General features: G+C 42.2%; 1 protein-coding gene across 1 annotated transcript in view; it reads left to right on the forward strand.

Annotated features, from left to right (window-relative positions):
• The first annotated feature begins 4,765 nt into the window (after positions 1-4,765).
• The window catches only part of CARM1 (coactivator associated arginine methyltransferase 1), a 68,375-nt gene continuing 48,328 nt past the window's right edge, over positions 4,766-24,812 (forward strand). Inside the window, exons 1-2 of the mRNA XM_068422870.1 lie at positions 4,766-5,142; positions 24,253-24,378. Coding sequence (XP_068278971.1) covers positions 4,794-5,142; positions 24,253-24,378 — 475 coding nt within the window. The 5' untranslated portion in view covers positions 4,766-4,793. The remainder of the gene's footprint in view (positions 5,143-24,252; positions 24,379-24,812) is intronic.

The raw sequence follows: 24,812 nt of genomic DNA on the forward strand, positions 1-24,812 counted from the left end.
AGTAGCATGGCATGCTCCCCAGGCTCTTGATGGATCTTTTCACTGGCTTCAGGGTCACAGAAGAAAGACTTCTGTCTGAGATCCACCAGTGACCAGCATGATATCAGCCATTTCAGGTTGATAGCATGACATAGCAAGTAGAAAAGCTGTCACTTTGGTGTTGCTCAACTGTTGGAATAATGCTCCCACGTAGCTCGTGGATCTCATCTCTGCATGAAAGAGCTGTCCCCAAACGCTGCTTGTTTTAGAGCTCAGACAGAGCTGCATGACGCTTTCTCTCACATTTGTTAGGCACAGCTGTCTCCTTGCTATGGGGTCAAGGCAGACTTCTCTGAAAGGACTTTGAGAGTGTGTGAGTATTATGGTCACAGATGTGACACACAATAGCTTTTGGGACCATACTTCTCCTCAAAGCTTTCAAAGGTGCATTTTTTCCACAGGAAGGAAACGCTGAATAGTTCTGAAGTTACTTTGGCTGTCTGTGTGATCTACAAAAATGCTTTATCCATAAATATTGTTAATCATCACCACATAAAATGTATCATTCCCTTCTGTGGACTTCTGGTAGAGGGTCCATTTATTTGTCTTTGGAAAACATCATCTCCTATCTGTACACTTTTCCTCCATCCACTTATTTTGGCAAATCCAAATCAAATTCATGCTTCTACTACACCATCTGTTTTACAGGTAGACAAGAAAATGTCTTGTTATAGGACGTTTCTGCTGACAAACTTGCCAAAATATCTAACTATAGCTATGCTGAATAATGTACCACAGTTAAGCTTTTTTATACTTTTCCTATTAAAGTAAATTTAATTGATTTAAAATTCCTGAAAGTTTGGGTGGACTTTTCTTTTTTAAAAAATAAAAAAAAGTGGTCAAGTAGCTAATCCATTATAGACAAAGCTTATTTCAATGTCTGGAAGAGAAAGAACTTTTCTCATTCAACACCACCAGATCCTCTGCCTTTAAACCCACTAAGGAGGATCGTAAGTGCAGTTGCTCTTTAAAAGAAATGAGGTTTTGCAGACACAGCAGTCCAACTGGAAAAGACCGTGAAATTCAAACCTAGTTCTGTGTTACAGCACTTGTCGCATTCTGAGGTGGTTTTTGTAATCACAATTCATGTAGCTGGCAAATGGACAGGGTATGCCTGTGGAATGAATGCTGGTTGATCACACAGAATCACAGAACGTTAGGGATTGGAAGGGACCTTGAAAGATCATCTAGTCCAATCCCCCTGCCAGAGCAGGATTACCTAGATCACATCACACGGGAATGTGTCCAGGCGGGTTTTGAATGTCTCCAGAGAAGGAGACTCCACAACCTCTCTGGGCAGCCTGTTCCAGTGTTCAGTTACCCTCACCGTAAAGAAGTTTTTCCTCATATTTATGTGGAACCTCCTGTGTTCCAGCTTGCACCCGTTGCCCCTTGTCCTGTCAATGGATGTCACTGAGAAGAGCCTGGCTCCATCCTCATGACACTTGCCCTTTACATATTTATAACCATTAATGAGGTTAATTAATTTATAACCATTAATGAGGAGCCCTCAGTCTCCTCTTCTCCAAGCTAAAGAGACCCAGCTCCCTCAGCCTCTCCTCATAAGGGAGATGTTCCACTCCCTTCATCATCTTTGTGGCTCTGCGCTGGACTCTCTCTAGCAGTTCCCTGTCCTTCTTGAACTGAGGGGCCCAGAACTGGACACAATATTCCAGATGCGGCCTCACCAGGGCAGAGCAGAGGGGGAGGAGAACCTCTCTTGACCTACTAAGCACACCCCTTCTAATACACCCCAGGATGCCATTGGCCTTCTTGGACACAAGGGCACATTGCTAGCTCATGGTCATCCTGCTGTCCACTAGGACCCCCAGGTCCCTTTCCCCTACGCTGCTCTCCAACAGGTGTGTCCCCAACTTGTACTCATACATGGGTTGTTCTTGCCCAGGTGAAGGACTCTACACTTGCCCTTGTTATATTTCATTAAATTTCTCCCCGCCCAACTCTCCAGCCTGTCTAGGTCTCTCCGAATGGCAGCACAGCCTTCCAGTGTGTCAGCCACTCCTCACCTTCACCCTCATCTGTTCCTCACCTTCAATGTCAAAGGAGAAGCTTAACAATAATATTTAATAGAATATATTGTCACACCACAAGACTTATGTTTGGTTCAGATTTCTAAGTATAAAATACATGCTTTAGCAAGAGATACTGAAAACTTAGTGTTTTTACTGTTAGTGAAGAACTAGTTGGTAGCATAAATTTCATACCTGCTGATATTGTGGCCTTTGTTGATAGCCAATGAAAGACAAAACTGGATTAAAAATTGTTTTCCTATTACTTCCACGGATTAACTTTGAAACAAAAATGGTGCATTCTACACAATAAAGCATTCACAGTGAGGGAGCAGTTTCAGCCAAGCAACATCTTGGCTAGTGTTCCCAGTCAAATTTTGGTGGAATTCACCACATGAGCGATATAGGAGTACATGGTTTGAGCTATAACCCTTTAAGTTATTTCCTCAGATTCTTGAATAATGTCATAGTTTAAAGAGATTGATGGAAATCTGGATAGGAAAGTGATTAGAAAGTACAAAAGCAGAACATAGTTGAAAGTTTGTTCTTTGCTGATTCGCATAACAATTCAAGATGTGCATTAAAGGCTAAAAGGAATAATCAAAATTCCCTGTCTTCTGTAGTCCCAGCTCACACTAGCTGTTATCACTCAAACTTTTAGGAATACAGGGCTTTTTTCAGATACATTGTCCTGTTGTTGGGCTTGATAATTGAAATTACTTTATGCCTTCAGAAAATATATTTGCCATGTATATGTTTGGCAAAGGGCTGTAAAGCAGAAATTATCTCAGATGTCTTCTCACATGCCCCCCTACCCCTCCCCCCCCCAAAAAAAGGACATGTATTTGGTTCAGGGAGCAACCTTGCTACAACGCACTCACTGTTGCAGCCAAAAACTACTGTACTGGAGCCACAGCCATGTGGCTATTCAGTGGTTTAGTGGTAGTGCCTGAAGCTAAAAAGGAAGCAAGGCTGCAAGTTGAAAGCAAGGTGGTAAATGCAGCAATAACAGGCCTCTTCTGTGGGACACTGTTTACCCCTCATGGGTGTGGGAAGTAGTAATGCTGCTGAGGTGGTCAATGGCACACCTCTACTGAGGTGAGGTAGTAATCCAGTAAAGATACTGGTATAAAAAAGATACTCTTCTGTGAAAAAAAATTACCCCTCCAAACTACCCTTGCCACCTTCTTTTTCAGAGCATTGTGAACAACAGCAACAACCTGCCTGTTGCTCCATTTTATTACTGGTGTGTCATCAGGCTCTCACATCTAGGAGAGGCAGAATCTATCTGTGTGACACTGGACTGCTACAACTCTTAAGACTGGCATTTGCCCTACATTTCAGCTACCTACAGATATTTTCTTCTGGGCTCAACAAACGCAGTCTTGCCTTACTTGTATTTCTTCAGCCTTTCACTGCAGTGATGAATTTAACAGCCCAGAAATCCCCATTCTTTGGCCTAGAGGTTAGTTAAGTGGCTGTGGAGTTAGCTTTGGGTATAAGCAATCCAGCTGAGTGCCAAAGCACTTACTGTGTGCAGTAAGCTATGCACAAACATGTGATGGCACATGGCAGACTGCCTTATTCCTCCTTCATATAGGGGTAAATCAAATTCCTTCACAGGAGAATCAAGAGGTGATACCTCATTTTTGTTCTCAGAAGGGGTAATGAAATCCAGGCAGAGAACTGTGCTATTGCAGTGACAGAATTGTGTTGTCTTTATAGACAAGTTGTCCTGGTCAGTAGTGCAAACACAGCTCCAGCAATCTGCGTGCCACTTCAGTACATTTTGTGGCTTGAGTGGCTCAGAGGAACAAGTCTCAGTGTAGCTGAGAGATCATCTCTTTGTACAAGACAGTCCTTTTAACACAGTTGGGTTGGGTACTTTCGCTTCCTTTCCAGCCAGCTAGACAGGATAGCCCACGTCACCATTTGAGTCCAGAGAGCATTACTGACATACATACTGCAATAACGTCTGGAAGCTCAATGAGCTGAGGTCTGTTTATACAGTACTTTGAAACTCAGAGCACTTCTCAAATATTAATTAACCTTCACAGTGTCTCTTTGATGCAGAGGCATACAAACAAAAGTAACCGGCGTGTTGTTTTGTGGGTTTTTTTTCCTTTTACGGGGTGGGGGGGGGGGGGGGGGGGGGGGACTGCAAAAAAAAACAAACTAACCCCAACAAAAAACAACTAACTAAAACCACCAGGGAAAACTTTTATAGCAAAATAGCGATGCGTACTGCTGAATATTACAGTTACACCCTTATGCTTTTAGAAAATAAAACAAAGGGGGAAACACCAGGGAGGGAAAAGCCAAATTATCTGGGGTTTAGTGAACCTTCTCCTTAAATCTCTGCTACAAACTTCTAGTCCCGACGCCAACACGAGAGCTGCACGCAAACACAGGCGCACGGCCCTTCCCCACCAGCCGCGTCAGCGCCCCGGGCCTCTCCGCCAGCCGCCGCGGGCGGTGAGCAGGGGCCAGGCGGCAGCAGGGAGTGTGTCACGGTGTCACGGCGCCACCGCTCCCACGCCACGCGTGCCCCTGTGCCTTCCCAGCCCGGCAGCGGGGCTGCGCCACGGCCGCTGCCGCAGCCAGGGAGGCGTCGCTGCGGCCGGGAGGTGTCGCTGCCCGGCGGCGCCGCCGCCGCCCGACCGTGCTCGGCGCAGTTGAGTGGCGGAGGAGCTCTGTGGAGGCGGGGGTGAGGCTGCGGTGCAGATGCCGCGGGAGGCGTCTGAGCCGTGGCAGTGGTCTGTCAGCGAAGCCCCTCAGCACGTCTCCCTCCGCCGCATCCGCCTTCCTCCGGGCTGGCAGGAGGAGGCGGGGGCGGCAGCAACCGCGCCGGAGCGCGACGCGTCGGGCGGTAGCCGCTCAGTTGCAGAGGGGGGCGGTGGGATCATGGCCGCTCCGTCTCCGCAGACACAGCAGCTGCTGCGGTGCAGCGTGAAGCTGCTCCTCGCCAGAGAGGAGCTGCCGGCGGGGCTGCAGCTCGCCAGCCCCAGCCAGAAAGCCCTGCAGCTGGAGGTGCTGCCGGGAGAGGAGGACGCGGACGTGACTGTAACAGACGGTTAAGTACCGAGCGCCGCCGCGCCGCTGCCGACCGCCCCCCTCGGCTTTCTCCGCGCGGGGGGGACGTCGACTTCGCCGCCCAGGGAGGCCTCCGCTTTCCCCCTCTGCCGGGAACCGCTGGCCCTGGAGGAGGCCGGGCACTTCTCGTTGGCGGCTCGGGGTGGGAAGCGGCCCCGTGGCGCGCCGGGCCGTCAGCGCCGAAAGTAACTCCGGCGCGGTGCGGGGGGGCTGCCGCCGCTTTCCTTCGGCGCTCCCCGCGCCCTCGCGGCCAGCTGCCGGTGGCGGCCGGACGGCGCGTACCGGGCCGTTAGCGGCCGGGCTGTGGCGCCGCCGCGGTGCGAGCTGGTGCCGGCGGGGCCGCGTCTCTCCGGTGTGGATCGGGCGGGGGGCTCGGCAGCAGCAGCCCTGGCCCTGTCGGGGTCAGTTTAGCTCCTGGAGCAGGCGGCTGCTCTAGGTGCTTTTCTGGGGCTTGCCGGGCTGTGTGGTGGACGTGGGAATGAAACGATGGTGAGGAGCGAGGCTGAACTCCAGGCGAGTGTCACGCACGCAGCTAGCGGGAACTGGGCTCGTCTGCGCGGCCCTGCAAATCGCTGCCCCGTGTACAGCTTTCCCTGCTGCTGGTACAAGACTGACGGTAGCAAACTGCCTCTCGGCAATAAGGAATTGCTTTGTCACGGAAAGGTTCAAACTGGCATGTCAGGGCTGGTTTTCCTCTCTGCTCTTGAGCGTTGTTGAGTTTGTAACTTTAGCCGTCGATGGTCAGAAGAGGTCTTTTCCCCCTATCTGAAGGACAAGGTCTTGAATTCTTCCAATGGAGCCAAATGGAAGAGACAAAATAACAAAACCGGAAAGGCAAGGAGGTAAAGAAGCCACTCTGTATCAACAGAACTACGCTAGTTTTTCTTCCGCTGCTGCCAGTTGGGCAGCTGTGCTGAGAGGGCAGTGGAGCACAGCAGTGTCTTGGGATACACTGTGCAGCTGGGAAGATCAAAACTGGTCCAGAAGGGCAGCGCTTAGCCATGAAGGAATTCTCTCTGGCTCTGCTACTTGTAGATAGGCTGCCTTAAGATGCACAGGTGATGTCTGCATGCACACGCTTTACTGACTTCCTTGAAAGCAATCATTCTTTCGGATTTATGTCTTTACAGGCTAGTAGCAGAGTTGACATTTTAAAACAAACTTATTGAATCTGGGTGGCAGGAAGACTAGGAAAAAACTGAAATTGCTGTATGTATAGAAACTAACTAGAAATGCTCTCAGTGAGGTGAGTGAATAAGACCAGTCCTGAGCAGGTCTAGACACACAATACCTCTTGTGGCTTTGATTTTTTCAAAAGTGATCTCAGTAACTTCTGAAAGGATTGCTGGAGTAAGTGGATTACAGTCATGTTTGGTTTTCAGTCAGCAGTGTAAATAAATCTATTTATATGCCAGTTGATACTGGATATTTGCTTCTGCTGTCAGTCATTTAACATGTCATTTAAGAATGCATGAGTGACAAAACCTGACCACTAATCACAGCTGAGACATGTTTCTGTCTAGCATGGTATTAATTTGAAGACTGGTCTGTAGTTACCGTTCTCTCAGACTTTTATTTCATACGCACTCATTCGTGCATGCATGTGAATGAAAGACCTACTGGAAGCAGAGTGAAATTCAAAGTTATCAGTTTGGGGTTTTTTTATTGGAAGGGCTCACATGGGACACAACTGAAAACTTTGAAGATATAGAGGGGTTTGTTTTTTTTTTAATGCTCAACAATGCTGCAGTGTAGTTTACTGCAGACTTTGATAATTTATGAATAAGGGTGCATCAGCCGGCATCAGTATATTGTTGTTGCTAAAAGAGGGGAACTTTGCAAACCTGTTTTGAGGTGCAGGCTGTCTTCTTTCATCTTTTTCTTTTCGTGTGAAGATGTTCAAGCTGTGCCCTATGAGACCCTATGCATAACACATCTTTTTTAGTGGTATTTGGGAGTTCAGTAACTTGATGCTTGAATACTTTGTGTATTAGGTGAGAGAAAAAGTCTGCAAACAGCTAGATGACATACCCCGTTATTAGGACTGCCAATGTAATGTGTTTTTCTAGCATTAGTATCTGCTCATTTAAATGATCTTACTATTATTAATGTTGTCTCACCTAGGATGGACAATTTTTCTGTGAAAACAAAAACTGTTTTCTTACAGGCTTGAATAGAATTGATCATGCTGTGGGGCCTTTTGTTTGTGGTGGTGAGATACAGGTTATTTCAGCAATAAAAGCAATTGGCATAATTTGAAGTGTTGACTTCTTTTTTTTTTTTTCCTCCATACTTCACATTGAAGTGATGAAAATTACTTTCTTTTCAAACTTTCTGCCTGAATACATCTCCCAAAGCTGTGTATTGGATTGTAGTTATTGTGATTCTTTGAACACATCTTGAAGGGGGGGGGGGTTGCTGTTTCTTTTCCGATTGTTTTAAAAAAAAACAAAACACCAGAACAAAAAAAAAACCCTCCAGTTCTAGTGTAGCATACCATCTGCTTTCATCACTGGTAAGGGAATATTTGTCAGAAAATATTTTCGTGGAGAATGAAGCATGCACTTTTTGTGTGTATTTTAAAGTGACAAAATAACCCTGGTCAAACTGGTCAAAAATTACTCTGACTGCAGATCTGTGATTAGACTGTCCATCAGGACTGCATCTTACCCTTGTTACAGCATTCAGTTTATCTGTAGTTTTAATACTTCACCTATCACTGCTGTATTTGTCTGAACCTCTTCTGTTATTGTCTGGAATGTAATGATGGTGATTGAGTATAGAGCTAAGTAAGAATGTAGGCTACATTGCATAGCGTAGTGTATAGTATATAGTATATTGCTGGTACTCAGAGTGATTTGAAAGTCAAACGTGTGAGTGGGTTCTGCGGTTGTTGATCGGCTGCTGGAGTTCACACTCCTTACTGGCAGCGTCAGTAAGAATTCCACCAGCTCAAGCCTTAATGTTTCCCTTTCATGTGGATGCACATTGGGACAATACAGTGTCTAAAGTCAAGGGATATCAATACAGCCAGTCTGTTCCCCAGAAGGGAGCCTGAAGCAGTAGAATTTCTCTGGAACAACTGGTTATGATCCTGAGATATGCAGAAACTGACAAATAAATACAGGTTGTTAAAACAAGGAAGAATGAAGGATTATGCTTTATCAGGCAATGGATCTGTTTCAGCTGTGGGACAGGAGAAAGCAAGAGTCTCCACAATGCAGTATTAATATATGTAGAGTGGGAAGAAACACTGGACTTTCTAAAGTACAGGTGCTAAAGGCAGCAGGTGAGTATACTTCTGAGTGCTGTGCAGTGGGACCAGTGCTGAGCTGAAGCTACAACCGTTTGAGAGAAGTGTCCATCAGGGAGACAGTGGTTTCTGGTGAGCTGTGAACCCAAGGAGAGCTGGAGACTGATGCTTCTTGTGGAGCGAAGGTGTTGTCAATAAGATAGATGATCACCTGGTCCTGCTGATTTTCTGTGACAGTTCTTCACCACTGCTTTGGAAATGAAAAAGTAGTCTGCAAAACTACTCTTGAAAGGTAGCCTGCTGCTGCTGAGAGAACTCTGGCCTTGGGTCAAAATATTTTTGAGGGTGTTGAACAGAAGAAGAAACCCTGTTGACTGACATAGTGCATTGCTTTGGGAGGACAGGATATTAAAGATTTAATTTATAGCTGGTTTGTGGATTGATCATAACAGAATTGCAAAAGTTATGGTGTAAATAGTGCGAACTTCTGGGAAGAAAATAGAAAATTGGTTTCCAGGAAGTGTTCCCAGGAGACCAAGAGAAAATCCAGAGCTTCAACCTGCTTTGATCAAAGGAAGCTTAAGAGCACATGGCCAAGTGTCATAAGATGCAAAAGTAGCACTGTGGTGGCTTCTCCAGGGCTGGGAGACCTTTTGGATTCCCTTTCCTGTGAAAATGGCTGTGTAAACAGGTGGTGATCTTAACTGAGGCCAGTGAAGTTCTAATTGAAGGCTTCAAAATTTGGCTGTGTCTGGAGGTTTCTCCTAGCCACAGCAGCTCTGCTTTAATTCTGTTATGTTCTTGTTTAGTTGCTCTGGAAGACCATTAGCTACTGTTTCTCTGAAGTATTTTTTTCTGCACTTCTTCTGACAGCTCTTTAGGCAATTAAAGGAAGCTTCCTTGAATACTTGTAAAAAGATGGTGTAAAGTCCTTGAAATCTTGTTTGATTCCTTCTGTTGATGTATTACTGTACTTTTTTGTCCATTACAAGTATCAAGGATATGAACACAGACAGTATTTAAGCTTCCAAAGAAAAAAACACATCTGTCTCCCCCGTACCTTATGGAAGCAGATAGCACATTGTGCTTGGTCATGGTTGCTTTTAATATGAAACAAGTTTAGAGCTATTGAAGCTGAGAGCAGGAACCTGGCAGCTAGGAGCTGCACCATCCATGTCTTTCTGCATTAAAGTGCAAGTTCTGTAGAAGCGCATATTATATCAGCTCTTCACTCATTAATTTGTTTTACCTGAGGTTACCAGGAAAAACAAAATCTCCAGTATCTCTTTAGGAAAGGGTTATTGGCTGTACCTCATAGTTTAGAGTGAGTGAGGGAGTAACCTGGTCTAGTGGAAAGGTGTCCCTGCCTGTGGCAGGGGGGTTGGAACTAGATGATCTTTAAGGTCCCTTCCAACCCAAACCATTCTATGATTCTATGATAGAGAGAGAATAAATTAAAGACTGATTCAGGAAGTTCAATAGCTAGCCTGAAAGAGACGACAGTGTATACTGGATAGCTTGGTTGGTTTGTGGTGGTGGTGGTTTAGGGGGTTGGTTGGTTGGTTGGTTTTGCTTCTGCTTTCTTGTATCTTATCTAACTCTCCCTGTGCTCTTATATTGTACCGTGTGCTCTTGTATTGTACCGTTGCATTGCATGTAGTGAGTAACAAATGTGGTGCTCTGGCTATGGATGCAAGTACGAGATTTGAGAGACCTGGTTTCAGTTATGTGTTTTCCCATAAAGTGTCTGTATCAATAATACCACTAATTTTTCTGTAAAATGCGGTGATACCACTTCTTGACCCATCAGCTGTATGGTAAACCTAAATATTTTAAAGTTGTGAGGTGCTTGGAAACTGTGATGAAACCATCTATAGATGGATTGAAATAGCTTTATAGTGGCTGGTTGCTGGTATTGGAAGCATCAGGCAAAGAGTAAAGTCAGGACCCTGAACTTCAGGAAAGCAAAATTCCAGCTGTTCAAGGAGCTAGTCAATGGGACCCCCTGGGAAAGTGCCCTCAGGGACAAGCGAACAGAACGGAGCGGGGAGATCTTTAAGGATGCTTTCCATAGAGTGCAAGACCTCTTGATCCCCAGGTGTAAGAAATCAGACAGGGCAAGAGACTGGCATGGCTGAGTCGAGACCTGCTGGTCAAACTAAAGGGCAAGAAGGAAATGCACAGGCAGTGGAAGCAGCGACAAGTATCCTGGGAAGCGTGTAGGAATGCTGCCCTGTTGTGTAGGGATGGGGTCAGGAAGGCCGAGGCACGGCTGAAGCTGAACTTGGCAAGGGAGGCAAAGAATAATAAGACGGGCTTCTACAGGTATGTCAGCTAGAAAAGGAAGGTCAAAGAACATGTACCCGCCACGATGAGCAAGACTGGCAAACTGGTAACAACAGACGAAGAGAAGGCAGAGGTACTCAACACCTTTTTTGCCTCAGTTTTCACTAGCAGCCTCTCTTCCGACACCTCTCGAGTGGATGGATTGCAAGGCAGGGACTGGGGGAGCAAAGTCCCTCCCACTGTAAGAGAAGATCAAGTTCGAGACCACCTGATGAACCTGAACATACCTAAGTCTATGGGACCTGGCAAGATGCATCCCAGAGTCCCAAGGGAATTGGCTGATGTAGTTGCCAAGCCACTGTCCTTGATATTTGAAAAGTCATGGCAGTCAGGTGAAGTCCTCAGTGACTGGAAAAAGGGAAACATTGCACCCATTTTGTAAAAAGGTAGAAAGGAGGATCCTGGGGACAACCAACCTGTCAGCCTCACCTCTGTGCCTGGGAAGATCATGGAACAGATCCTCCTGTAAGCTATGCTAAGGCACATCGAGGACAGGGAGGCGATTTGAGACAGCCAGCATGGCTTCAGCAAGGGCAAGTCTTGCCTGATCAACCTAGTGGCCTTCTATGATGGAGTGACTACATCAGTGGACAAGGGAAGAGCTACAGACGTCATCTATATGGACTTCTGTGAGGCCTTTGACACGGTCCCCCACAACATCCTTTCCTCTAAACTGGAGAGATAGGGATTTGATGGATGGACCATTCAGTGGATAAGGAATTGGTTGGATGGTCGCATCCAGAGGGTAGTGGTCAATGGCTCAATGTCCGGATGGAGACCAGTGATGAGGGGTGTCTCTCAGGGTTCTGTCTGGGATGAGTACTGTTTAATATCTTTATCAATGACATAGACAGTGGGATCGAATGCACCCTCAGCAAGTTTGCAGATGACTCCAAGCTGAGCAGTGCGGTTGACATGCCTGAGGGATGGGATGCCATTCAGAGGGACCAGGACAAGCTTGAGAAGTGGGCCCATGTGATCCTCATGAGGTTCAACAAGGCAAGGGCAAGGTCCTGTACCTGGGTTGGGGCAACCCCCGATACCAATACCAGCTGGGCGATGAAGGGATTGAGAAGGACTTGAGGGTACTGGTGGATGAAAAGCTGGACGTGAGCCGGCAATGTGCGCTTGCAGCCCAGAAAGCCAACTGTATCCTGAGCTGCATAAAACAAAGCGTGGCCAGCAGGCTGAGGGAGGTGATTCTGTCCCTCTGCTCCACTCTGGTGACACCCCACCTGGAGTACCGCATCCAGCTCTGGGGTCCCCAGCACAAGAAAGACATGGATCTGTTGGAGCGGGTCCAGAGGAGGGCCACAAAAATGGTCAGAGAGCTGGAACATCTCTCCTATGAGAAAAGGCTGAGAGAGTTGGGGTTGTTCACCCTGGAGAAGAGAAGGCTCCAGAGAGACCTTATTGCAGCCTTTCAATACTTAAAGGGGACTCATAAGAAAGATGGGGACAAACTTTTTAGTAGGCCCTGTAGCGATAGGACAAGAGGTAATGGTTTTAAACTAAAAGAGGGTAAATAGAAGGAAGATATTTTTTATGATGAGGGTGGTGAAACACTGGCACAGGTTGCCGGAGAGGTTGTGAATGCCCCATTCCTGGAAACATTCAAGCTCAGATTGGATGGGGCTGTGAGCAACCCGATCTAGTTGAAGATGCCCCTGCTCATTGCAGGGATTTGGACTAGATGACCTTTAAAGGTCCCTTGCAACCCAAACCGTTCTATGGTTTGCCTGGGCTTATCATCCTTTCCCTGTGTTTGTCCTCTGAACCAGTTCCTTCTCTTGTACTAATTAATTTGGAGTTTTAAGGTGAAGTTTGTTGGCCCTTGTACTGTTACTGGTAGTATAGCTTTCTAGGAAGAATTTCAGCCAATTTTCCTTGGCTGATTTGCAAAGGTTTAAAGACTTCTTGAGTGAGTTTATAAGATGACTTCATCTCTTTCTGAACTTAAACTTTGAATAAGGGCCTTGAAGAAAGAGTGTAAAAATTCTCAATCCTAAATGTGTGCCAGTAAAATGAAACTTCTGGACATTTTCTTTTCACAGCAATAAATTAAGAATCCTAAATGAACCAGAAACATTAAATGCTTTGCTGAATAAAGATACTTTTGGATTTTGTTACTTCTGCTGCAGCTTGATCTGAACTAAATTAGGACTTTGAACATCCAGCACTTATGTCAAGAAGAGATACTGTGGATGGAAATTGGTATAATGGAAAACAATGCATGATTTTCCATTTTTATATGCTTTTTCTTTTTTTTTTCCCCTCACTTTCTACATAGGCAACATACATCAATGAAAATACCTGCTTAAGCTTGTACGTATTTGCTTTTAAATGTTTTGCAGTGCCGCCCAGCTACTGTTAATAAAAGCGGTTGTTTCTTAAGGAGTTCTCAGCCTAACTAGAGCATAGAGATGAATTAGAGAAGAAAGAAGAATCATCATCTTTGGTTTTTAGATCACAAAGGAAGAGGACGCTACCAGAAAGTTTTTAAATCTAGGAATCAGCCAGTGAGTGCCACAGTAAATATTTAGATTGAGTTTATTGTATGTTTTTAATTGAAGGAGGAGAAAGTACTGCCCTCTGAACTAGGTTTACTTTTCTTGGGTTGTTTTGAGGGAGAGAAGGGAGGTTTTTCAGGTTTGTAGGGGCGTGGGATTATTTTGCTGAATTACCTAACTTGCACGCACAGAGAAAATGAGTGGATAGATGCCAAGAGAGTTTTATTTAAAGGCCGCTGATATTAGTGGAAAGGTTCTTAATGACTTCAGAGGAGCCTGGATCAGCTCCTGTCTGTCCCTTTTCTCCAGCCAAAGCCAATTAAAGGGATAAATGTACGGTAATGGCAACTGAAAACTAGGATCACAGATGTGTTCGTAGCTGGCAGGAGTTGTACTCAGCAATGTATTTAGTGCAATGGACTTCTGTTTCTTGTACCCCAAAAGCCACTACTATTTAGTTCTGTGTACTACAGATGACTGAATTAGTTTTTTAATACATGGAAGGATTTCTTTATAGTAGTAGTGTCATAATCCTACTCTCACAGGACTTGCACATGTTTGTGTTAACATAGTAAGAGTCCCATTTCTAGCTCTGTCCGTTTTATGATCTTTTCCTGTTCTATCTTGAATTTTCTGTGGTGAATTTTAATTTATTTAATCTGCAGGGGAAACGCAAGCTGTGTGTAAACATATTTCAATCTGGAGGTAAGTAAATCAAAACATAAATTATTTTCTCTTTTCAATAATCTTACATGCTATCTATAAATTAATTAAGGTCTCTGCATCTGAAAGTGTAACTTGCAAATCTTGTATCCATTTATGTTTAGCTGTATAATTTTGAGTGAGTCAGGCACAAATCCTTATCCTGCAAAAATATGTACTAGTAATTTTGCCTCTATGATTTATTGCCATTGACTTCAGTTGGCAACATTCCTGGAAGTAGCATGGGTGGCATTACATCTGCATGTGTTTGTAGGATCAGGTACTTTTTATCAAGAAAACAAATTGCAACTGTTTAATAATAGACATGTGGAAAGCAAACCGTCTGCACTGAGGTCGTGATGGCCTGATCATTTCAGTGCCAGCTACTTGTATGCCAGGTTCTTCTGGCATCTAAGGAGTGTGCTCTAGGGAGAGGCTTTCCATTCATTTCACACTGTCACACATATGGAATGTTCCAAATATGCCCTGGACCCTACAGTGGCTTCCAAAACTGTAGCAGAAATGCTGTATTAGGAACTTAGTTTTCCTAAAGGCAGGTCTGCTTATTTGATTTCCGAAGTAGCACGATATAAAACAAGTGCAAGGCAGTGTTGGTTCAGACAGAGTGATAACGTGCAAACATATGCAGGGTATAGTTAAAGGAAAGACATTCCATTTTTTTTTGTCTGAATCTAGAATTCTTCAATCTTTATTATTAGTTACTATGTTCTGGGTTTAATAGTTTGTCACTCTACCACACACAGTGGCTGTGCATTTCTGAGTAGAAAGGAAGTAAGAATGTTGTCTGGTTAAATGTTTTGCAAATATGTTAAAAACTTCTGTGAAGCAAAAAAAAAAGCATTCCTGAAGTGGGAAAACTACTCCAAATATATCAGGTATAATTAAAATATAATGAATTAATAAAATAAGATATTTCTGCTGTTTTGGAAGCAGCAGCAGGAGATGGCTGAAAATTACAGACTGAGTGGCTAACTATAGGGTACTGAGGTAAGGTGGTAAAGATTAGTGATGACTGAAGATTTGTCTGCATCTTTTGATTCTTTCTTCCCTGCTCCTTCTCACCACTGCTTGAAAAGATAAAATACACCTGACTTGTTGATTAAAATGTAACAAATCTTATATATGTATTGGTCAGTGACTACAAATTTCTTAATTTTCCTATTTTAAAAGTGTCACTTAGAAGGCTAGTTTCTTTAGATATCCATGGATAAGAGATTCTTAATTTACTGCTCTCCTCCTTTTCTTTCTCATTATTAAAAGTTTATGTTTTCAGGAAACAAACTTTATTTTTTAAATTTACATTTGATGGTGCTTTGCATTAGCTGCTAAGTATTTAGACATTAGATTTAACATGTGTGTTTAGTACTCAGTGCAAAATGAAAGAAGCTTGTATCTCAAAGTGATACAGATTAATTGCTGCTGGCATTTTGTGCTGTGCTGCACTCACCAATTCTTTATAAAAAAACACTGCTGCTGAATATATTGGGCTTTTCAATGCAGAGGATATTGTGCTTTTCAGTATTTTTTTTGTTATAGTTTAGATACAAATGGTTAAAAGTCATGTATCATCACAACTTTTCCCTGATAGTTTTATGGCAGCTTATTCTTTTTAAGTCTTATTTATGTAAAACTATAGTTGAAATGTAATGATGCTCTCAGAAATGTGTGGACAATAAGGTAAAAGCAAATATATACTGTAATTAGAAAAGAAAAGGAGTTGCAAAGTGAGAATACAAGTGTGGCCTTCTGTTTCTGCAAATGTGGTAACTTTACACCAGGCCCTTCCTCTCCAAGGTGTTTTTGTATAAAGAAGGAGATGCACTGACTCATTAAATGTCAAGCTGAGTAGACACCAGCAGTGTGAATCAGTTTACGACTAACAGTATGAGGTATTATGAAATGCTGTTCTTGATTTTCTTACTCTAAGTCCTCTAAAAGTACAAGGAAGTAGCTCATACACTGCCATTGTATTCTTTGTATCCTATCTTACTTCAAAGCCCAGTGCTTTATTGCTGCAGTGTCTCTAAACTGCAGTGACTTACCACAGTAGTCTGAGATTAATACTCTCTGATTTGAAGTTAATTAAACTGTGCCTGTTTATAGTAGAAAAGAGACTCTGTAATACTTTTAGAGATACTAATGTATAATTGAGAAATAAATTTCTCAGACTCACAACACTTCTAGTTTAATATCTATCTAAATAAATTTTTTTTTTAAAGTATCTGATTTCTCTAAAGGTTGCTGTAGTATGATTAAAGTATATCTCCTGTTCTGTACATCAAATCACACTCCCAAGGTGGTTATTTCAGAATATTTGCTTGGGGTCTGACAGCCTTACAAACTACATCCAAGACAGACAGGATACCAAGAGGGCAGTTGTCCTAAATTGTCACCATTGTGAATCTGTCACAGAGATTTTTACACCTTCTGGGTGCCAGTTTTAGTCATGTATGAGGCTTTAAATGGTGCCAGTTAATACTTAGAGGAAGTATCACTAGTGAGATTACAGGCAGAGGTGGGTGTTCAGATGAGGTGGTTTGTGTATCAGAAAAATATTAGAGGTCATGATTGTAAATACCAACTTGTCCTCCTGTCTCAAGGTTTTTTTTATAAACTTGAGTTATGCTTTTGAAACTTGTATGTGTCAGTTACACCAGTAATTAGAAGAGGTAAGTTGTTCCAGTCTCTTGTTGTTATTGCAACATGACACTTAATCTTCTTGAGGCTGACCAAATAAATAGGAATACTGTTTTAAAATCGGCACTAACTGTTCTTTACCACAGTATTCTTTTTACACCGCTTGCAGTTGGTGACTCGATCTGCTTGTGATTACATGTTTTATTCATTAAGCTGCATGACTACAGATAAAGGCAGAACTCTGTTTTGAGGTTGACAGACCAGCACCCTGACAGGTGCACGGTAAAAACGAGCTATGTCTTCAAAGGTCAGGTTACATATTAACTCAAGACTGTGTTGCCTGTAGATAACTTCCAGACTTGAGTCAGTGTCTTGGGAAGATGTCTTTTGCTGTGTGAGTGTACCAGCTTCAGTTAACTGTTACTGGGGGATGTTTATATTGCACATTACATCCCGAGCCTTTATTGCATTTGCTTGCTATGTTTCATAAATTCAATAAATTAGTTATATGTTGTATGGAACATTGTTTCAGCTGTTGTAATTTCGTTTAAACAAGCGTATGTCTGAGTCTTGAAGGATTTTTGCCATTGAAATAATAGTAGTCTAAGAAAAAGGAAATCCGTAGTGTGGGGTTTTTTTCCTGATGTGAACCTAATAACTTTTTAAACTTTTAAGCTTTTAATCAAGTATAGTATTTCAAAGCTTATACAGTAAATGCCGTAAATCACACAAAGAAAAGGAGTTTCTTTCCATGTAGAGGAGAGAAGGAGCTTTGTACACTTTTGTGAGAAAAGATGATACAATAATGCTGTCTGTTTCTGATTTACCATATCACTGTTGAGCTTGCTTGGAAATCTAGGTGCCTCGCATTTGTTTTCCACCGTAAAGTCTAGGCTGATAAGAAGAGAGATGCCCGGGAAGGGGAGGATGCCACTGAAATGAAGGAAATTCTTGTAATCAAAATCTGACGTAATGAAAAGTTCTTACACGTTTTGCCCTGCTAGACTGTTTTCTCTTTCTGTAAACGAAGTGGAAAGAGTCAAGAGGGAAAACTTGTCGTTCTGGCACCTGGGCTCTTGCAGCTAGCCAATCTGCAAGGCAGTGTTCACACAGTCCTAAGAGTATCCTGAAATGAGAGAGTGAACATAGGGCCCGTGGGGAAAGTAGGCCTCATTTTTTCAGTGGTGCATAAACCTTGAGGACATGCTCCACACAAAATGGATATGAAATTATTTTAAAAGTCCGGCTGAGGAAATGGAGGTTATCACAGAGAATCTCTGGCATCTCCAAGTAGAAAAGCAGTGCTATCAGTATGTCCTTGTCCACCTCAATGCAATAACAACCTATCAGTCCTATTAAAGTCTTCTGTAGTTGTTGACTGTTGCAGCCATGCAGTGAGCTGTCATATTCAGTGCAATGCAAAAGCAACAAAATGAAGTGGTATTGATTGCGTGTACTGAGTTTGAAGTGTATTATTTTCTTTTTCCATTTTAACTGAGGGAAAAAAAAAGTATTTCCCTTGCCTTTCAAATGTTTCTGCAGGGTATGACATCAGCTGCCATCTTTATTGCCTTGAGTCCTGATACCAAAGTACAGAGTCTGGTGCTTTTCTGTCTTTTGTTGTTCTGAAATAACACAGCATTATGCTGCCTGTCTGTCAAGGTGAAGAAAGATCTGTACAGATCTGTACATGGCAAATACATTTTTACTGATGCTGTTGTACTATATAGTTTACATGCCGTCAGGAGGAAAGATGCCAGCATCTGGGTGTTTGCCCTCTGTTGCCTACAGGTCAGAAAATATGTGGGGAATGTCCACAGGAGCTCCAGTGATAATGTAGAATACTCCATGTTAGCAGGCAATTGTTTTCACTATACTTAGGGCTTAACCATGACATATTAATTGTAACTGGCAACTGATACATGGCAGAAGACACGATGAGTGACAGACGGAATGAACTGTTCGTTGAGTTGATTCTAAAATGGCCATTAGCTCAGTCAGTGTAAATGTGGATATGTAGGAATATTTAAGTAACAGCTAGAAGTCAAAATTTCTGAGTGCCATATTCCGTTCTCTTAACATGCACCTAAAATTGGAGTAATCCTTAATTTTTTTTTGCCTAATACTGCTGTGAGTAGTACTTCAAGATTAGTCAGTGTTAAAACTACACATATTTTTGTACCTACTTTGAGATATGCTTAGATTTGAACTTTAGACCAATACGATTGTAGTCTTTCCACAACACAGTCACTTATTAGGCGGGATTGGACTGTCCCTATCTAGTTACACTCCATTGCTGCATTTGAGAAAAATGTGAACGTTTATCCCAAAATTTGATCTGGAAAAATAATATTTTAAGTAACTTTTTGACAAAATGTTTGCTACATGATAGTTCCTGAATTACAGCTCACAGTAAAAAAAAAAAAAGGTAATTTTTAAGTGAAGGACCACCCTTTCAAATGATAAAATAGCCTTCACAAGTTGTAATGAACACTTGTTAGAACATTTCAGTGAGCCCTTCCCATGACACCTCCAAGGGGAATAGGCTACCGTAAGTACACAGCAGCTCCATGTTAAAGTACAGCACAGAAAGACATAGATCTGTTAGAGTGGGTCTAGAGGAGGACCACAAAAATGGTCGGAGGAATGGAACACTTCTTCTATAAGGGCAGGCTGAGAGAGCTGGGCTTGTTCAGCCTGGAGAAGAGAAGGCTCTGGGGAGACCTTATAGCAGCTTTCCAGTACCTGAAGGGGGCCTACAGGAAAGTGGGAGAGGGGCTTTCTGTAATGGTATGTAGTGACAGGATGAGGGGTAATGGTTTTTTTAAACTGAAAGAGGGCAGATTTAGATTAGATACTAGGAAGAAATTCTTTACTGTGAGGGTGGTGAGACAAGTTGTGACTGCCCCCTCCCTGGGAGTGTTCCAAGGCCAGGTTGGATGGGGCTTTGAGCAACCTGGTCTAGTGGAATAATATTGCTGCCCACAGCCTGGGAGTTGAAGCTAGATGATTTTTAAAGGTCCCTTCCAACCCAAACCATTCTGTGATTTTATGGTACTTTGGAATGGTGTATTTACTGTTCAGAGTAGCTGATAACTGGCTGTACAAGCCTAGTTATAGTCATCAATTTACACTGAAAATAAAATGGAAGTAAGACCGGATAACAGGAAGGTAGTTGTATGTCAGCATAAGTTTCTGGTAAGGGTGCCCTGTAATTACTGTACACTAATCACCCTCTGTGTGAATAAACTTCTAAATGTGATGATTGACTGCTTTGGTAGTGGTAATGACATGCTCTGGAGGCAAGTACTTTTATCCAGAAGAGGGTAGGTTGAATGATTCAGAATATGTTTTCCTAATGCCTAACAGGTTATGCAATATGGACAGCCACTGCATCTGTTGTGTTTCCTATATTAGATTCTGAGCAAACTAGCACTTTTTTGGGGGGTAATAAGTTTATTTCTTGGCCGTACATTTTTTTAAGCAACTTACAGTAAGTGCATTTGTTTTCCAAAAGTGTTTTGTGGGTGAGAAAGAAGCTCTCACTGTGTGCAGGACTCATGCTGCATGGCTTTAAGCATATGGCTTTGTGGCTTTCTGCAGGAGACTCTTTTGCCATTATTTGAGAAAATTTAGGGTCCTGAACATATAAACTCAGAATCAGTAAAGCAAGTGATCTTAAAGTAAACTGAAGTAGATATCATGTAAATACCTTTCTCTTGCAATGAAGTTTTGATTTGTTAGTTGTGATTTAGGTCTATTCTTTGTCCTGTTGCAGAATTTCGAGGGGGGAGCAGGAAGATTTCAGGCTGTCTTCATGGCACAACATCACCTGATGTAATGAATGCAGAGGAACACTATGAGACTTAGTTCACGCATTATTATAAAGCCTGTTGAGACGCTCTCTTGGATGGCATCTCTAAATAAAACAAATTATTCCATGAACGGCAGAACTAACGAAGCCTGGTTTTCCTTCAGCTGCTTTACTTTGTTCGCATCTATCCTAGCATCTTCCTCATCCTTTCCCACCGTCACTTCAGAGCTTCCTCCTTCTCTCTGTCCCAACCCTTTCTATGATTGCTTGAAGTTACTCCACTGCTATGCATGATTATGAATCCTCCATCTCCTGCTCATGTACCACCAGCAGCAGTTGACTGGAGTTGACTCGTGCAGGAGCTCAGAAGAAAATGTTGCTATTAAGCATGTCTCATCATTTCCTTCAGCAAGAATGGCACACTGGGCCTCTCATGTTTTACTTGACCACCCTTTTTATGCAAATTGCAGGAACACCATGGTTTTGGCATGTTGGCCAACTTTGATTTTAATCTGCTGAAGAGTTCAAAAATGAGGAGAGATGGGATTGCTGAGCAGCACAGCTGCATAAACCATGGGTCTCCAGAAATGGTACTGGAATAGGGGCTGGCTAGGAAAGCCAGATGTGAATCTATTTAAGTAAATGCTGCTGTATTCTTTGAAAAATGCCACATCACGCTATCCGAGTTTTGTAGTATTTAAAACCTTTTCCTTGGTTATTGGTTAAACAGAGTACCCATTGGTCAATAAATTTAAGTGAAAGAATACAATTTCTATGCCCTCCTCTCTGCCCCTCAAGATACGGCTGACCTTTCACCCTCTTGTATTCTTGTTTGTGAATGGATTTCTTGCAAACTTCAGTCATTTAGGTTCGTGGTGTTTAAATTTTGATGGAGTCACTTCAGTCTATGTTCACTAAGTCTGTTTTGCTTAGACAAATTTTCTCTTTACTATTAGTATCTATCAGATGAAATGTTAGCCATATGCTTGTTTTTCTTCTGGGCAGCTATTCTTGTTTTTTTTTAAAAAGCTTTTTGTAGTGTTCTGTATGCAGTAGACCGTGACATAGAAGACGTGCCTGCTTGTTCTTTAGACTTGAAAACCTTGATTTTCCTTGAGAGGAATTGTTCAGAAACATCTGTGCCCTTGAACACTAGGTAGTCAAAGGTGCAAAAGCTGTGATGGATTTATTATCTGTTGTTTGAATATTAGTTATTATGAGGACCTTTTTTTTTTTAAAAAAAAAAAAGGCAACAAGTACCAAGGGTGGGGTTTTTTTGTTTCTGAAGGCAAAGCAGTTTTTGCTTTTCCATTTAATTTTTTAAAATTCTTTCTTAAACCCTGCTAAGACAACCTGTATGATTCCACAGATTTTGAGATTATATACATTCATGACACATTTCTCATAAATCCATTTCAGTTGTAAGGTTGTATCTATATGCATGACAGCATAGTAGGAAGAAGCGAAAAGAGAGTCCTTGTAGTAACCTCTAGTAAAATCTTTCACATGTTGAATAAACATAAAGACTTTCAGAATGGAACTAATTTCTCTCACCAACAGAGAAGGTGCTGTTTGTGGCCTGTTCCCATAGGCTTAGTAGAGAATAGTTATTTAAATTTTTATTTATTTTATTTAAATTTTTTTTTAATGCTGACTTTTAATGCTGAACAAGGGTAAAGGAAATGTCCTTGGGACTCTCCTCTATTAGCCGGTTTGTGTTGTAAGTAAAATAAAATATATCCTGGGACATGGTATTCATGGTCTGGGGTCTTATTTTGAGGAGCTGTACTGAAGAATAGAGTGTTACTGCCTTATATTTTGGGCCACTGTACCACTGTCCTAGGTATAAACCATGCATATTGTAGTTTATGAATTTCATCTTTGTTTATGAATTGCAATCTTTTGGCTTACCCTCAGCTCTCTTAGAAAACGGTTGTTAGGGTTTTGTTTTTAAAGATAATATAGTAGCAGAAGCTCTTTCTGTTATCCTTGACATCCCTTGCTAGTTTCAAGTCTAGCTGAACTTTGGCTTTCCAAATACCAGCCCTTCATGGCTGGATAGAGAGATTCATTATTCATGTTTTTGCTTTTTTGGCAATAAACATGTGAAATCTATGAAATGCTTTGACGAACTGTAGTAAGCTCAGATAGTTAGGGAACTGCAGCACATGGTGTACAAAAAGAGTACACAGCAGAGGCGCTTGGTCTTTTCAGCCCTGGGAATAGAAGGCTGAGTGTGCCTTCCATTAAAGAGGCAATGGTGACAGATTGTAGCAAGCCCAGTTGTCTGCCTTCAGTTTGTTCACAAGCCTAAATAATGGAAGAGGCTACAAACACAAATGAGCGTGCACATGTAAAAGTGTGCCAGTCCAGGTGGGACCTATCCCCTTTCTTGACAATTTTTTTTACCTGATCAAACTTTGCTTGGCCTGTGGAACATCATCTTTCTCTCTGTTCTGTTCACTTCTCTTCGCAGCAGATGCTGTGAAGTGTACGGCTTAAAAAAAATGCCCTGGATGCATGGTGTGTGTCTATATATGCCTTCTCACTCTGGTCCTTCAAATGTTGCTAGCAGAATAACATAGCTCAGAAGTGTATAATTAGCTTTCTACTGAGCTTTTAATAATGATTTATTTATTATGTCTTTTGCTTTTCAAGATGTGTATTTTCTTCCCCTTCATTCTGGCTTTCCTTCAGTTTTTTTCTTGCACATTTTTTAGTATATTGCAGTGTATCACTTCTCTGTGTTACTGCCAATTTGTGAACTTCTGCTTTAGTTCTCTTTTTATTTCTGTTTTGCCTTAAACCTTTTACTTTTTCTAGTTCTGGTGGGGTTTTTTTGTTTTGTTTTATCATTTATCTCCAGACGGATCAAATGTGCATGGGAGAAGCATAATAAACACTTGTTGTCAGCAAATTGGACTAAAATGCATGAAAGAATGGTTCAGGGACATTAAGTCCTGGAGCTTTGCTGCTTGAATGACTAAGTATATAACTCAAACCCCCCATAATTTAAAAGCTTTACCTCTTGTAGCCCATGTCCATAGCTGCCATTTGCATGAAGTTCCCTTTCAGGTTTCTGAAAGTGATAATGTGCGTCTTGCTTGATGTGCTCACACAGTTGCCTCCTGACAGATGCGAGGCTGATAATAGTGAGACAGCATGTACTGATGTACTGCACCACTTAAGCCTCTGATATTGGATCCGCCTCCCCAAGGAGCACAGTACACACACTTGCCCTCTGCTGCTCCTGTTCCTAGCTCTGAAGTACTTACGTGTTCTTCATTGTCTGAAAAATTGCATTATTTTTTCTCACATGGTAGGTTTATTGATAGTCATCATACATAGTGGGTATGTACTCTGTGTTTACTGAAAAAAGCTAGTTTACTTGTCCTTGTTTAGTCAATGTAATTGATCCCTGACTTTTTACCCTGGCATTTCATTTGCCAGAGCAGCATCTCAAGAGGTTATCAGGACATCACCACATAGGACTACAGAAGCGAAAGAAGCAGAAAAAAAAGTTAATTTAGACTTTGTGAGGATCCAGGTAAAAATTAATTTAGGCAGCTCTCTTTCTTTCTTCTGAAGGCAGGGCAACTTCAAGAAACTACGGCTCATAAGTGGGATGCAAGCTGTAGGTCACTGGAAAATTGGCTTAAGAAACATGTTAGAGAAAGTATATTTTCGCCAAGTTGTATACTTCCAATACATGCTTATGTATATTGTTAATCAAAAGAAACATCTAGTTGTTTATATGATTTTGTTTTTAACTGCTGAAAGTTTTATAAAGTATTTTTTTCCCTTCAGCTGATGGAGTCTGTGTGTTAAAATGCGTGGTTAACAGAGACACTGAATACTGTCGCGTGGGAAAACAGTCTGTGTTAATTACGCTGGGATACAACAGTGCCTTGCTCCAGTTCAAGTCACAAGCTGGTAAGTACATCTTGCATTTGTGAGTGTCTTCTCCTTCCTGCCAGGCTACTGTATTGGTAAAGTTCGCTTTAAAGTATGTTGTCTTCTAACTCTGTTTCATGTTGTCTATTTAAATATTACATTTTGTTATGATGATTTGTGCAATGTCATTTGCCTCTAACCGACTCCAGCTGCCTTTTGTGGAGTATGGGTCATTCACATAATGGACATAACATTTTTGCAAAATAACTGAGGTTAATTTTCTGAAGAAAGCAAATGCAGATAATACATTCATATGACAACTTCATAAACTCTAATAACTGATAAATGTAATGCTTTGTGTGGGCAATCTGCCACTTGTTGCTTCCCATTCAGAAATTGCCTTGCAGATCTTTTTGTCTGTATAGTTAATTGAGGTAGTTCAACATACACGTGCAGTTCTTAGGATGGATATT

The sequence above is a fragment of the Nyctibius grandis genome, chromosome Z (genome assembly GCF_013368605.1).
Source record: "Nyctibius grandis isolate bNycGra1 chromosome Z, bNycGra1.pri, whole genome shotgun sequence".
NCBI classification, from domain to species: domain Eukaryota; kingdom Metazoa; phylum Chordata; class Aves; order Nyctibiiformes; family Nyctibiidae; genus Nyctibius; species Nyctibius grandis.